This window comes from Maylandia zebra, linkage group LG6 (assembly GCF_041146795.1).
Source record: "Maylandia zebra isolate NMK-2024a linkage group LG6, Mzebra_GT3a, whole genome shotgun sequence".
Lineage (NCBI taxonomy): Eukaryota > Metazoa > Chordata > Actinopteri > Cichliformes > Cichlidae > Maylandia > Maylandia zebra.
The window spans coordinates 14,806,980-14,822,326 of NC_135172.1; the positions used below are offsets into that span (position 1 = coordinate 14,806,980).

Here is a 15,347-nt window from a genome sequence, read left to right on the forward strand (position 1 = left end):
CTTTAAGAAACAATTTTATCCACTTAATTTTAGTAAATGTGACCAGATTCTGTAGTTTTTGGCTTCTAAAACTAACTGCAAAATTATGAAGGAGTGAAAATGAAACTAATCAGGGAGTGAAAACAAGGTGTGAAACACAAAGCTCCAGAGGAGGAAAAATCACGCTCTGACAAATTTGTGATTTATTAATATTCTTAAATGCAAATTCAACACCCTAATGATGCAAATTCTGTTTTCTTTACTTTCCTTCCAAACGTTTTTCCAAGCACACAGCAGTTTTGGCATTAATTTCATCTGCTGTGTTCTGAGAAAAAGAATCAAACCTAAGCGAGGCACAAAAGAGTGGTGTGGGTGTAGCGGAGAAGATGATGTGACTTTGACAGCCATTGTGTTCTTGTTGTTAAAGCTGTTATTCTTCATGATTAGACCAGCCAACTAACGGACAATCATCTTATTGAATCGATTTCCCCCCAAAACGGCGTCTTTTTATTCTCATCTCATCAAAAAATTCCAAACAATGATGTTGATAATATTTTCTCAGGCTTTGTTTGTAGTAGTGCACATATTGAATCATCACAAACATCACAGACCAAATTAGTTTGTTTGTAAAAGTTTGTTCTCTTTAACAAAAAGACCCACACACACACTGTGAGTCAAAATGAGTAAAGTCATTCTCATACATCCTTTGGTATCCATGACTACAGGGTGCCACTTTGGCATTTATGAATTCTTCATTAGCTCATCAGTGCACAAATGTGCATGTGTATGTGTGCGCGCACGCACGCATGGACACACCTGTCGCTGTATTTGAGAACAGCTGCTGAGGTGTGGATATCCCCTGATCTGTCAAGATGCCTCAGCTGATAGTGTGAGAACGAGCGAAAGGGCGAGAGAGACATAGCAAATGGAGGGGGCTGGGGGTGGGAGGGGGGCATGAGGACGGTTGCTGAAGAGGTGTTAGGCAGGGAAAGAAGAAGTGAAACAAGGGGCGAACAGAAGGAGGGGACGAGACAAAGAGAAGAAGAAGAAGAGGCAGTGAAGGCTGATCAAAAGAGCAACTGTAGAGGGAGACTAATAGGGGAGCCGGGGAGGTGATGGTGAAGGTGAAAAATGTGAAACCAAAGAAAGCAGAAGAAGAAGAAGCGAAAAAGAAAAGGTCAAGCATTTTAGTGCATAATTCCCCAGTTGCAGTGGGTTAAATCAGGGTTAATTCTTCGATTAGCTTCGAATTGTAGTTGTTGATCTGGTTCACCCTGCTGAAAACTACACTGTGAATGCTGCAGTAGATCCTCTTTTGGTGAGGGTTTTTAGGAAGATGCTCTGTAAGCGATGGTGAAATTCAATGCATTTGTTACGTCTAGGCTTCGTTTTTGTATTTCTATGCTATACAGTTATCTTTAAAGCTCCCCGAAAAGCCTCCTGGTGATCGAAAATGCAGCGGCAGGAGAGCTAACAGGGAACAAGAGTAGGAGATCACATTTCTCCTGGATTATCTTCTCTTCATTGCCTCCCTGTTAAAGCCAGAATTAAATTACAGGGTTAGAATATAATACTATGTTTGCATCAAAGCTCAAGCGTGCTTAACATGACATTACACTGAGATATGGTTAAAGATGAGCCAGGTTCACAGCCCTCTGGTATTTACTGTAGCCCTCTGCTTGCAGGCCTTTGATTTGTCAGGGTTGATCAGGTTAAATAGGAGCTGCGTTTTTGTCAGACAGTTAGGGCTGAATGTGAAGCAGTAGTCTGACATTTTGGCAAATATGCTCATTGTTGTTAGGGTAAGATGTAAAGAGCCTAACAATGGGCAAGTTCTGCAAATTACCTGTGTCTAGTTGTCCTATAAATACAATGCATCAATGACCTTTCACTTAAATAGCGTAAGTACTTTAAGTAATGCATCAGTATTAGTAGTGTAACTAATGTATTGGTATTTCCAGTACTGTGCTAAAGTCTCAAGCCACCCCTCGTTTCCTTGTATTTTCCCTCCAAGGAGCCAAACATTCTTGTAATTTTTTAAAGTGGTCTTGAGCAATAGTTCTCCAGGTTTTCTGAAGGTCTTTCAAAGGTTGCCTTTGGACACTGGATGCTTTTTCACCCAAGGGGTGAAGTTCTGTCCAAACATAACAGGCAACAAATGAATAATCAGCAGGCTTAAAAACCATTGAGATGAACTCACATCCTTAAGAAACAGGAAATAATCCAGCAGTGACCTGACACAGGACCTGAGAGATGCATCTGGGGCTTCAGTTGATCCATCTACTGTTCACTGAAGCCTCATCAGAAATGGTCTCAGTGAAAGGTTTAGTATCAAGAAGCCGTTTTTAAAGAAAGGAACAGGAGAAAAGGTTGAGGTATGCCAAATCATGCAATAACACTATCAGTCATGGATTGGCCTCCCCAGAGCTCAGACCTCAACATTATTGAAGCAGTGTGGGATCATCTTGATACAGAACAAAACAAAAGGCAGCAAAAAACCAAAGAGCTTTGAATGTCCTTTAACAAGCCTGGAGAAATATTTTAAGACTACTTAAAGAAGAGACTTTGTCTATGAAAGTTCAGGCAGTGGCTCTAGCAAATTTACATGGAAAATATATATTTCCATGTATATTTTCAGGTGATTCAATAAATCCCTGTATCTATTTCCCATTTCTCTAGAAAAATATTTTTAAAAAGAGAGTGACTTTTGCACAGTACTGTATGTTTCCCTCTTAAGAAAATATAAATACAAGAGCCTACTCTATATGAAGCTACAAACCGCTAAGCTAAGCTAACTGGCAGTAGTTTCAGAGTAGGATCAGTCCACTGATCACAGCAGTGTTTATTCGGCCTCTGGCTCCTCATGTTTGAGTATCCTTGTGAGAGATGCTGATCCCTAAATTGCACCTGATGCTGAGATCGGTGCCTTTACTGGCAATAGTGTATCAGTACATCAGTTACATGCTAAAAATGCCCTGTAAATGCAGTCCAACCCACTAATGTAAACCAACATGTGACTGCCAGTATGAAGAGACCCACTTGAAATGTCAGACGTGCTCCCGAATGAATATTTGCAGGACCTGTGGATATTCTTTCCCCTTAGTGTAGTCACAATGGGGAGGGATCACTTCATAGCATGTGGATACTGTAATAGGATACAACTGATCCTTTAAGGGCGTATGTGAGTAGGCCAGCCGGGAGGGGAGCAGAAAGAAAATAGCTCACTAATTTGTAAAACTTAGACGTAAGCTCTAGAAGCAGAAGAAGAAAACAAAATCCCAAGTCACTTTCCGTGCGCACCGTTTGCTATATAATCAGTATCTGGAGCTTGTTTATTTAAAGTAAATGGTGCATTCAGACACGAGAAGATTACAGCTGCCAATAAACAAAGGGACTCGTCTTCCTTTGAAACCTATTTAAAAGCGAATTAAAACTGAGAAAGCTTCATCAGTGTTTGGAGGAGAGAAGAGAGCGCACTGGAAGGAGTGGGAAAGGCCAATCAGTCTGCTTCATTGTCTTTTCAAACCACTAGCCGAGTCTCAATTAAACTCTGTTATTGAAGGCCCTCAAAATAACCGCAATCAGTTACCTTTGTCTGAAAGTCTCTAATTCAATGTGAATTTTAAATATTGCTGCTACAAATGAACTGTAATTTAAAAAATTGCTGTTCTACTGCAGGAGAGGGTTTTTTCCCCTTAACAAAAAGGTTCCTTTTCATCTGCCCCCTCCCCACCCCCCTTTTTTTTATCTGGCCTCAGTACTTTTCAGTCTTTGCGGGGGGGGGGGGGATAACGAGCATCTTTTTCACCAACAATGCTCTCTCTTCCCAGTGCTCTCTGCTCTTTTCTTTCATCTGCTTCACCTCTCGTCCCCTCCCCGGGTAATTAATCCTCCACGCTGCCGACGCGCAATTTTCCACCCATCCCATTTCTTCTCTGGTCGTTTGTTTCACCACTGATCTTTTTCATCTTCTGCTCCCTCCCCACAACTTCTTCCACTGTCCTATATTTACAGCTCTTCTCATTACACTAAGATTATTGGGTTTTTACTTCTCATCGGGCGGTGATTTAAATTCAGGTCAGCTTGATTGAGGAGGTGGGAAAAAGGTGGACATCAAACATCCATACCTGGGATAGATCAGAATTTATTGCTGCTAATTATCTCCGGGAATGTTATAAACTGTGGAAATGCATAGCCAAAACTGCTTCCACTGTCTAGTCCTGAAATAGGAATATGATAGGGGGGAGCAGGCGTTCCCTAGATGGAGGCAGACAAAAAGCAGTTTTGTTATTTCTGGTGAGCAACCTTCGCCGAACACCGACTTGCATACACTTTTTGCTATTTGTGATGCAGGAAAAGCAGCTGAAGAAAAGCCCTATAACCTTTTGTATATTGAGCATCTCTCTTGCTGCGGCCTCACGCGCACAACTTCAGCATGCTGACAAATCCAGAGCTTTGGCAGGCCTGCTGAACCTGCGTTTGTTATCTTCCCCACCTGAAGGTCTGGGTGATACCAAACTGTTGCCTTTGCTTTTATTTTATTTGACCGACTCGAGGTTTGCAGCATCCAACTGCGACAGTCTGAGTACATTATGTCATGATCTAATCAGTTTTTTGGACAGCAGGAGGGGGGGCATGATGGATCACTCTCAAAGCGTAACAGAATTTATTGCTCAGCAGGAGTTCATTTTACGAGCTGGCTATAGATGAGCCATCTGCGCTCCTTTCCCTTCTCTCCAACAGGTGTGGTCGATGGATGGCTACTATAAGGGCAGACGTGTGCTAGAGTACAGGACCATGGGGGACTTCACAAAAGGCCAAAACTTCGTGCAGCATCTCTTACCCCACCCCTGGGCGGGAACCGGCCACGTGGTCTACAACGGGTCTCTCTATTACAACAAGCACCAGAGCAACATCCTGGTACGAGACTGGGTCACGATCAGTAACAGCTGATGCTGATGATTGACGGTCGAGTAAAATGAGATGCTGTACGTGTATGTACGTGCATATGCGTGTGTGTGTGTCTTTCTAGGTTCAGTACCATTTCCGCTCTCGCAGTGTGTTACTCCAGCGTAGCCTAAGCGGTGCAGGATACAACAACACCTTCCCCTACAGCTGGGGAGGATCCTCTGACATCGACCTCATGGCAGATGAGACAGGACTCTGGGCTGTCTACACCTCCATCCCAAACGCTGGAAACATTATGGTCTGTCTCTGTTTTCTCTAACTTTCCTTCACAGAGACACATGAGACACATTGCCACACAGCAAATTTTGACTGATTTAAGTGTTATGACTAGCACACTGAAACAGAGAGAAGAAGCTGCTGTGCTGTACATCAAATTCATGTGACAGCCAGGATCTTATGTATGGTACTGGATCTTAAGAAAACACCAGCAAATAGAAACATCCAGCAAAAGCACACGATATGCAGTGGAATTTGAATAAAGCAAATACAATGAAATGCAAATACAATGAAAACAAACGACAGAGATGGACAAAAAAGCCACACGCTCACAAAAAACACCCTTCACAAGACACAACAGTTGTGTTTTGGGGAGACAGTTAGTAATTAGCTGTGCCCTAAATCATATCCTCGCCGTCATCTACTTTATAATGCACCAATGAACATTGTGCTGTTTTCAGTGAAGACAGAAACTAGTGATTGAGTGTTTTCTGAATCAGTTGAAATGTAGGGTCATTCTCTCATCCACCTCCATCAGATAGAAGACCGGTTTATGGCTCCTTGGCTTCTCTTTTCAAGCCCACAGTTTGCATCCATCTTTTATGCAGACGGTCTGTGATACTGTGAGGCCCTTTAGAAAACAAAAAATAAAAGTCCTCTCTCATGTACAATCTACGACAAACACGCTGCTTTCAACAAATTTCACCATTTCTGCAGCTACAGATTTACCTCAGCTTATTCACAACCGTGTGAGACGGCATCATTGCCAACCCTGTCCTCTCTGCCTCCAGGTGAGTCGCCTCGACCCTCATTCGCTTGAAGTCCTCCACAGCTGGGACACGGGGTTTCCTAAGCGGAGTGCTGGGGAGGCTTTCATGATTTGCGGCACCCTGTACGTCACCAACTCCCATCTGGCCGGAGCAAAGGTCCACTTTGCCTACCACACCAACACCTCCACGTACGAATACACCGACATCCCCTTCCACAACCAGTACTCCCACATCAGCATGATGGACTACAACCCCAGAGAGAGAGCACTGTACACCTGGAACAACGGTCACCAGGTCCTCTATAATGTCACACTGTTTCACGTTATCAGGAGCGATGGATAGATTTACACCTAAAAGATATAAATAAAAATGAAAATGAAAAAAACAAAGTAGAGATGAAGGAGAAAGGTTTTTAAAGGACACTTCAAAACTTGCAAAAATACACACGCATGCACACACACACGCACACAACAGCGACTGACATCTCAACAAGGTAATAAGTACTGTCTGTGTTTGAATTTGAATGACTTCTAGATGATGTGAGCTCGCTGAGCTAATAACTAGACACAGTACATGGTTGTCAAACACCAGTCTAAAGGTCACAGACAAGAAGTGTTCATCACCGCGACGATGGGCTTAACTGCCTCTGCAGCAGGGACGCTGATAGAAAAGAAGGAAGTCAGACATTTTGAGCTCATCCATATTCTGTTACGTTTCATTCCACTCGTATATCAAGAAGTGACTTTGGAAGTAGAGGTCGCATTGTTGGAAAAAAAAAATTATATATATATACACACAGCTCATGAACTGAATTTCACCTCGCTTCAAACCTCGAGCTATGACGATGGCCCTGACTGAGATATTCCGGGTTTGTGATGTGATCGTGGACGTGTTCAGTCAGCATGGTTGTTCATTCAATAAAGTTTACTGTCAAACTTTGCCAAGACTTCTTTGTCCTGATCTCTACACAACATAGTATACACAAATACACCAAAACAAAAAAGGCTTTGTGCTTTCTCTCCTTCTACCTTTCTCCACTTGGGCATCTGGTTGGATGGAGCCTCGTGAATTTAGAGGATTAAAAAACACAAACAGGGAACCAAAGATGTCCTCATGGGATGGCAGGTGTAAGCAGTATATTCAAATAGCCACAGATGCTCTTCAGTGCACATCTTCCAGAACAAAGCAGCATCCAATCATGTGACAGTCTGCTAAATTTTTCCTTCTTAACGTTAGCTTTTCAGGATCTGCTTGCTATGTTGTGTGAGGTACTTTTTAACATGGCTTTGGAAGAGCTCAATACAGAGTGAAAAATAAAGAGTGTAATGGATACTAAAGGGCAGTGACGATCGCACAGTGTCTGGAATGCCATTCCTATAACCAGTGCACTGATTGCAATTAGCTCCTCAAGTAGAGCTGGGCGATAGAACGATAACGATATGTATCGCGATATAACTTTTACTCGATAGAGAAATTAAGCTATCGCGATAGACCTTGCCGCTCTTGTCCTCTTAAAAAAAAAAAAAAAAAAAAAGGTCAGCCAATCCAAATTAAGTAGCGCAGAGCCGAACCAATCACAGCCGCAGCGTCACGTCGCGTGACTTGTTACGTACAGCACAAGTGCCAAGCCGCATGTGTGTTTGTTTGGGAAGCAGCCAGTGGGTAATGGAGCCAGCGCGTAATGGAGGAAATGAGTGTGCCGACTAGAAAAATCAACAGAGCGTGACCGAAGAGAAAACAGATGATGGTTCCAATGCCGGAGAGATTGTCGAACGGAAGAGCCATAGAAGTTCCGTAGTGTGAAGGTATTTCGGCTATTTCAAGTCTGACAAAAAAACAGAGTAGCATGCACTGTAAACTGTGCCGAAAGCAAGTCTGGAAATACAATGAACTGGTGCATGCGTCACACTGTGCGCCACGTTATTGTTTCGGTGAAATGAATTTCTACAATACTGTTACTGTTAATTCTACTCTCTGCAGTGTTTAAATGCTTACATATACACACAGTTACTGTCCGTCCACACATACGACTCTGTTCTGCTTCTATGCCCCAGCTTTGTTTACTTTTTCCCACCGAGGCTTCTAGACTTCTGATTGGCCAACATTTCTTCACGGTTAGGAATCTAGCGCCTCCTGCTGCTTTGGCATGTTCATAGCAGCGTTTTCCTTCATTTCTGCCTTTATGTGTGGACGGGATTATTTTTTAAAACGAAAACGGAAAATCTCCGTTTTCAAAAATACCCGTGTACGTGTGGACGTAGCCTCAGTCTCTGACTGGAAGCGCTAATTCGTCATTCGGCTTTTGTCAGACTAAAGTAACTGTTAAAACTGTTTGAAAAGCTCAGCTATACAACAAGGAGAGATTGAGAATTTCCTTTTAGTTCTCAGTTTATTTGATATTGACAAAAGTTAGTCAGTTTTGTCTGTTCTTCTGTAAAACAAACTAAGATTTATTTTTAGAATTAATATTTTGTTTCTAAGTGGAATTGACAATTTAGTCTGTTTCATTTGTTCTATTTTGAAACTTAAACGCTTTAGCGGCTGCCTTTTGTGTAGTTTGCAATATTTGCCTTTATTTATCTGAAAAAGTCTCATGTTCCTTAAGTACATCTACCCTGTTGAACTTATTATGGGAAATAAATATTTAAATAAAAACAAGCTGCTGATTATTTCACATTTTACTTGTGAGCAACGGCACATTTAAATCTTACAAATATAGTTATTTGGCTCATATCGTGATAGATATCGTTATCGCCTGAAATGAAAAAAACATATCGTGATATGAAAAAATCTCATATCGCCCAGCTCTATCCTCAGGCATGCAGCAGTGTGGTTGGGCAGCTGGCTTCCATGAGTCAGTAGACCATCTCCCACATGTTGCTGTGACAGAAAATACAAATGCTGCTTACAAAAACACCTGAAAAAGCCATAACTCCACATATAAACAACTGGTTCCTCCAATCTTAATAACAATATATGGAAAATGCCTCTTATGTTTATGTGCTAGCATTCCCAATGAGGGTCAAAAAATTGAATTTTTCTGCAAGAAAAAACCCCAAATGAGCATTTCTAAGGGAAAATTATGTGATCGACATGTTAGTAATGATTTCCACCATGTACCAAAGGAAACTTGGTAAATTGTGGTTAGTGTAAACTGTGTCTCCATTTTTCCTTCTCAGTTTCTACACTTACTAGAGTGATTATGTGTTGGACACACATATTTCTTAATTTGGGCAAATTTGAATATCGAGCTGATGGTAATCTTCTCTCACAGAAATTATACATCTGATTTTGAGGTTTAGCTTTGTAAGTAACCAGGTGAGCATATCAGGGGACAGTTTGTCTGCACTTTATTTCTCTCATGATGGTGATAAAAATCAGTTTATTTTTTCATTTGATGGGTCAAACTATACGTTTACTCTTATGCTGTGCATTGAAATTTAAAAGGATAACTAGCTAGCAAATTCTGAAAAGAATGTAAGTGTAGTCTGCCGTAACGCCACGTTTAGGAATAAACAAGCACAGCATATTGGCACAAAGACCCCAACTAACTGTCAAGCATGGAGGTGGAGGGGTGATGATTTGGGCTTGTTTTGTAGCTGCTGAGCCAGTTGCGAACGCCTCAACATCGATCCCAAACATATCAACAATCTCGAACAGAATGGCTGAAAAAGGAAAGAATCAGAGAGTTTCAGTTGCCTAGTGAAAGTTCAGACCTCAACCTGATCGAAATACTGTGGATGTGTATAAACAAATCCCTGCTAACCTCAATAAAAGAAGGCAATGATATACAAAAGAGTTGGTCAAATTTCTTCCATGACAACACAAGGTACTGATAAAGTCATAGAGAAAATGACTACTTCAATTATTGCTGCAAAGAGTCATGAGAAAACTTTTTTCACAGTACTGTAAGGAGCTGGGCCTTGAAATTTCAGCTGGTAGCTACCAAGCGTCAGTTTCCTTCTTACTGTATGTGGATGTCTCTTTAAATACTAATGTTTCTGTCATCATGAGGTCTCCCAGATGATACATTGGTGCTGTACGATAAGATAAAACTTGATGCACATTTTACTAATTTTTAGCAAATGTTCTTAGTTTTAAAATTATTTTAGGGAGTATAACAAGTTAATGCGGAAGGCAGATTCAAATACGACTCAAAAACACACAAAAAAATATCACGCTTTTTATTATCCCAAAAAAAAAATCAGGCAGCTGGGACAACTCGGAATAGGATGGTACACCTGTAACTAAGATCCATGTGATACAAATTAGTGTATCGCAGGTAATCACAGAGAAGGAAAACACACAAGGGCAGGATGTCAGGATCTGAAATGACAGGATGGCTCAGTTAAAAAATAATAATAATAATAATAGAAAACTTCACAATACAAAGTAGAGTCAAAGATTGAAGAAAATAATAGCACAATAGCAAAATTAAAAAAGATTTGATGATAACTTGTTTTCCGATGTTGGACCTCAGCTTGAAATCAAAAAGAGCCCAGCCGTGTTACACGGGATTTGAGTTGAACGAGCTTGGGACAAGCACAGCTGCAAAGGTTAACCTGCTCATTATAATTTAAGTGGCTATTATGGGCTGAAAATGAAGAGATTACACAGCCAGAAATTAGTCAGTGCTGCTTCTTAAAACCGGCAGTCTCACAGAAACACACACTCGCATTCGCACAGATGAGCTCACGTACACGAAATGCATACTGTAACACAGCAGATGTACAGACGAGGCAGGAGTCACAGGCGGTGGCGTGCTCATGGATAACAAGATGAACAAAATATTGGATTGATAGAAAGCGATGGAGGATAATAAAGACAGTGGAAACATCACAAATGGCCATTCTGTTGCCATGGTGACTGTGATTATATTGTGTCTAACTGCTTTGAGTTCAGGTCACTGCTCAGAAACATCCACTTATTTTAGCACAAAAATGAAGAGACATTAAAGCAAATGAAATTTCTTGTGTATGGACACTAATCTAAAATTTGTGGATTCATTCTACAGACCGTGCTGACAACACTCAGCATTACTGAGTCTGCATCACTGGCTTCTTTTACACAGGCTGAGCTTTTTTCCATTCTCTGGAGAGAACAGGTGTGATCCTACCACCTCCCTTCACTGCCTTTCCAACAGCAATAATTAGCTGATTATAATCACCAAGGCAATGCTTTTTAATTACAACAATTATACACAGGGCTAAATGAGGTTTTTACATTCAGGTTGTAATGGCAAGAAGCATAATTCAAGTGACAAAACTGAAACAACTGAACAAGCATGTGTAACAAAATGTGATCATATTAGTCTTTGGTTGAGCAAAACTGCTCCATCTTTCGATTTGCAAACAGCAGGACTAAAAGAAACAAGCTGCTGTGAGTGCTGAAAAACTGCAGTTCCTCGGCTGGCCACTTGAGGCTGGCTACCGAAGTGAGTCAATTCTTGCAGACTCGCATGTTAACATTCTCCTCTTTAGAGGGTAAAAAGAGGGGTTCACAGCCTGGAAAAAAAACTGTTAATTTCTCCCTTCATACCAAATGTTTGCACTATAAGAAAAAAATCCCAAGATGCAAAACAGCCAAAATGTTAACGGTTGGCAGCGTACATTTTATGAATCAGCTTCACCAGATGTTCTGACATCATGGTTTCTTTTCAGCTAATACAGGAAACCCAAAGGAGACCAATCAGATTGTAAGCTTTGTAGTTTTTGTCACGTTTTCCGGCGCTGAACTCAAAAGGCAGAACTCTGAACTATGCAATCAAACAAGTGGGTTTGTACATATATAAAGTGAGGCGGGGAAAAGAGGATTCCAAGTGCAGGTCCAGACCTGGGAAAAGGGGAACACACGCTCACACTCCACTATGTACAGTCCAAATCCAGACAGTGGACTCTCACTCACGGTCAACTGGGAAGGGTCCAGAAAAGACAGGTTCAGATCCCAGAAAGTCTACACAAGGGAGATGGAGACAGACGTCAGAGAAACACTCAGGAGCACAGGGAGAACAACAAGAGACTAAACCGGGCTACACTAACACTAGTAAGTACAACACTTCAGTGAGGAACGCCAGCCAGGCCTTAAGTTTGGTTGGTGTTTGTCAGCCGTGAGGAGCCACAGGTGCGTGTGCGTGGGTGTGAAGATCAGGTGACCACTGGTAAACAGGCACCACACCCCAGGACATCCACTGGTGGATCATGGCAGTTTGGGGTTTGACTTTCTCTAAGTGGGAGTTGTTGGGTCTGTGTTTCCACAAGCCCCGCTAATTCTAGAGACTTATTCATCATGAAGAAAACAAGACAGTCGATCGATCAAACACTTGCGCAAGGGAGGCCTGTGTCCACCACGAAAATGACCTCGACGACGACCTCCCTTGCTGCCCTTTTTATTGAGACACAGTTCACACAAAACACGTCAGAACAAAGCCACGCCCCCTTGGTTCTAAGACAAAGCATTTTATGTACATTTGTGAACTTCTGTGAGAATGTGTGTGTGTGTGTGTGCGTGCGTGCGTGCGTGCGTGCGTGCGTGCGTGCGTGCGTGTGTGTGTGTGTGTGTCAGACCTCCTGCTGTCCAAAGGGTCGTAAACGCAGGAAGCTTACATCAAAAGAAGCAGATCTTCCAGATAGGATGTATCTGCAATAAGACATTACAGCCCCCCACCAGAACCTCGAGAATCTGGGGGGAAGGACAGTGGAATTCCTTTCATCAGAGTTAAAACACTGTACAAATGGTAAACATAAAAATGACAAACATTTAACAATTTAACTCTAACAGGAGTTCTCCTAGAACTACTCTAGGGACAGGATGGCACACAGAGGTTTAACTGCATTAACAGATTTACTTACATTACACATGGGAATGTGACCATGATATATTTGATCACATTTAACAGTTGTGATTTCTTAGTTAAATTCATTTTTATTGACACTATCAGAAATATTCAGCATCACGATAATTCCGGCCACGTGCAGACAAGTCCTGTTGTCTGAGAATATGATTTTACTGCTGCACTTTTTCTCTTATGACTTAATATAGTGACTCAATTCCAATTCACTTTCCACTTGCAAATGCAAAGTGTCTCTTAATTAAGTCTTTTGGAGCAAGCATGCTGGCTCAATCTCAATGCCCACACTCACAGACTTTGAGACACGTTCCCCTTCAGTCCTTGAGAGCTCAGGGCTATCCCACTGTTAAATCGGCAATGCATGAGCACTCTCTATTGCAGACGTTTTAAGCCCTTTATGCACACTTTCCTGTTCAACAAGTCTGCGTTTCTACAGACTTTGCCTGAGGGAATTACCCACAGTTCATAGCGCTGTGACTTTAAACGTTTACCAGGGAAAGCCTGGGAGAATTAAACAGTAAACAAACAAGGGCATAATCAGCCACTCCACTGCATTACAAGGAAAAGGAAGATGGAACTATGAAGCAATGTTATAGCTTTAATTGTGTGCAGTTGCTTTTCTTGTGATGGCAAGATGATGAAAGTCATATATTGTTTAATCAGATATGAGCCAACGGGATTTTTCTTAAAACTGTACATGTCAACAAATACTGCCTGATCTCTGTTTACACTTTCTCAAGCTCGTGCAGCCTGTGGCACTCAATCATTTATCAGGTGACTTCAGTTAAGTCTGTGAGGGTTTACTGATTGGGCCCTTAGGGTGGAGATTGGAAATGAGCCACTGGCAGGCTGTAAGAAACCTTCACCTTTTTCAGATGGAAACAGAAGCTTCGAGCATCTGTGGTGATTTATACTGCTATCAGATGGATGTATTATTCCACAGATTCTGCCTTCAAACACGAAGCACTGCCAATATCCTTTTTTTTATATTTCCAACAAAGTCATTTCATGTTATTTATTAGTAAGGAACTGCCTCTGAAATAACTATAGGGAACTTCTATTTGTAGGTGTGTGGCACGCCATCCATCTGGAAAACAAGGCAGGTGGTGTGCTGGTGAAGATTGTGCTTAATAAACCTGCATACTTTGTATGCAGTCTTCACACCATGCTGTTATTTTACTGTTGGCCAGTTTTGAAAAAATAAATAAATAAAAAAGGTCTGTACAGATAACCTGCTATGCAGCGGTAGGCTTTATGCTTTCTAGCTCAGTCACCTGACCTTCCACACCTGCCTGCTCACCTGCTTCCCACTCCATACTGAGCCATTCAGCAGTTTTACTCCCTACTTTTCAAACAGAGTACAGTATCAAGTCAATTACACTTTGTAATACTGATCTGGTCACTTAAGGAATAGAGTACTGTTTTGACTTAGCTGACTGAAATGAAATAAACTAGCCTGGATCATCATTTTTTTAATTTGACTTTCCAGGTTGTCTTTAAATTCAATCCTCTGTACACCGATCATTTCCATTTCCATCAAACGATGTGGATAAGCAAAAGAGGCAGGGTTCTTTTAATTGTTTTGAATGATGTATATTCAATGTGGTAGCCTTCCCAGTCCTGTTTTTTCTTTTTTTCTTTTTTTTGTTTGAGGGTGGGGGGGGGGATTTTCAAATTCCCATCATATCCAAACTAAGTCCTGTTTGCTTTTACTGAGTCATGATGTGAATGCCAATTAGCTTTGTCTGGTGCTTGGATATGGGCATGTAGTTTAGAGTGTTTTTGCTTTTTAAAAGCTGGCTCTGAAATAAGCGAACCAAAGGGTCATTTGTGGCTAAAAAAGAACAAAAAACAAAATCACACACACGCACACACACACACACACACACACACACACACACACACACGCACACACACAAACAATCCTGGAAGCCGGTATAAAGCTGTAGGTTGATGTGTGGATTTATCATATAAGCAATCAGAAGAACAATCATTCAGTCTGTTGATGCAGCATTAAATCTTATGTTTTCACATAGAACAACAACAATAACAATAATAGTTGTAATAAATGTATATAGCACATTTCTACACATGGCGTCTGACTGACACTGTTTGTCGAGCATTGCAATATCCAAGTCAATAAAAGGAAAAAATATATAACAGCATGCATAAGGTTTGGAAATTGTGACAGACAAGAATGATCTAATTTTGGAAATTTGGTTAAGCCAACAGCTGCATGACTGGACAACTTTTTCTTTTTTTTTACATGTGCATCGAACGTGAGCGCAGTATCAAAAATCACTCCCCTGTCATGAGTGCAAGGCTTGACATTTTGGTCAGTGAGTTAATTTTCCTGTAGGCTCAGGCAGTAGAACTTTTAGAAAGGTAACTAATACATTGGATTTACTGTCAGGGAAAAGTGCAGGAAAATAAATTGTCAAGGCTACTGGGATTGGAGAGGGACATGTGTCATCTGCATAGCTGTAACGGCAATGTCATGATTATGACTGATCTGATCAGGAAACATATATTAAAAAACAAGAGTGGGCCAAGGATAGAGTCTTGAG

The 15,347-nt window shown here is 41.3% G+C and overlaps 1 protein-coding gene across 2 annotated transcripts in view; it reads left to right on the top strand.

Moving 5' to 3' along the window:
* The window catches only part of LOC101465338 (noelin-2), a 37,615-nt gene extending 30,743 nt beyond the window's left edge, over positions 1–6,872 (top strand). For both annotated transcript variants that reach the window (XM_004569005.2, XM_004569003.5), the window contains exons 6-8: positions 4,723–4,899; positions 5,012–5,185; positions 5,955–6,872. In XM_004569005.2, the coding sequence (XP_004569062.1) occupies positions 4,723–4,899; positions 5,012–5,185; positions 5,955–6,275 (672 nt within the window). In that variant the 3' untranslated portion in view covers positions 6,276–6,872. The remainder of the gene's footprint in view (positions 1–4,722; positions 4,900–5,011; positions 5,186–5,954) is intronic.
* Positions 6,873–15,347: the final 8,475 nt, after the last annotated feature.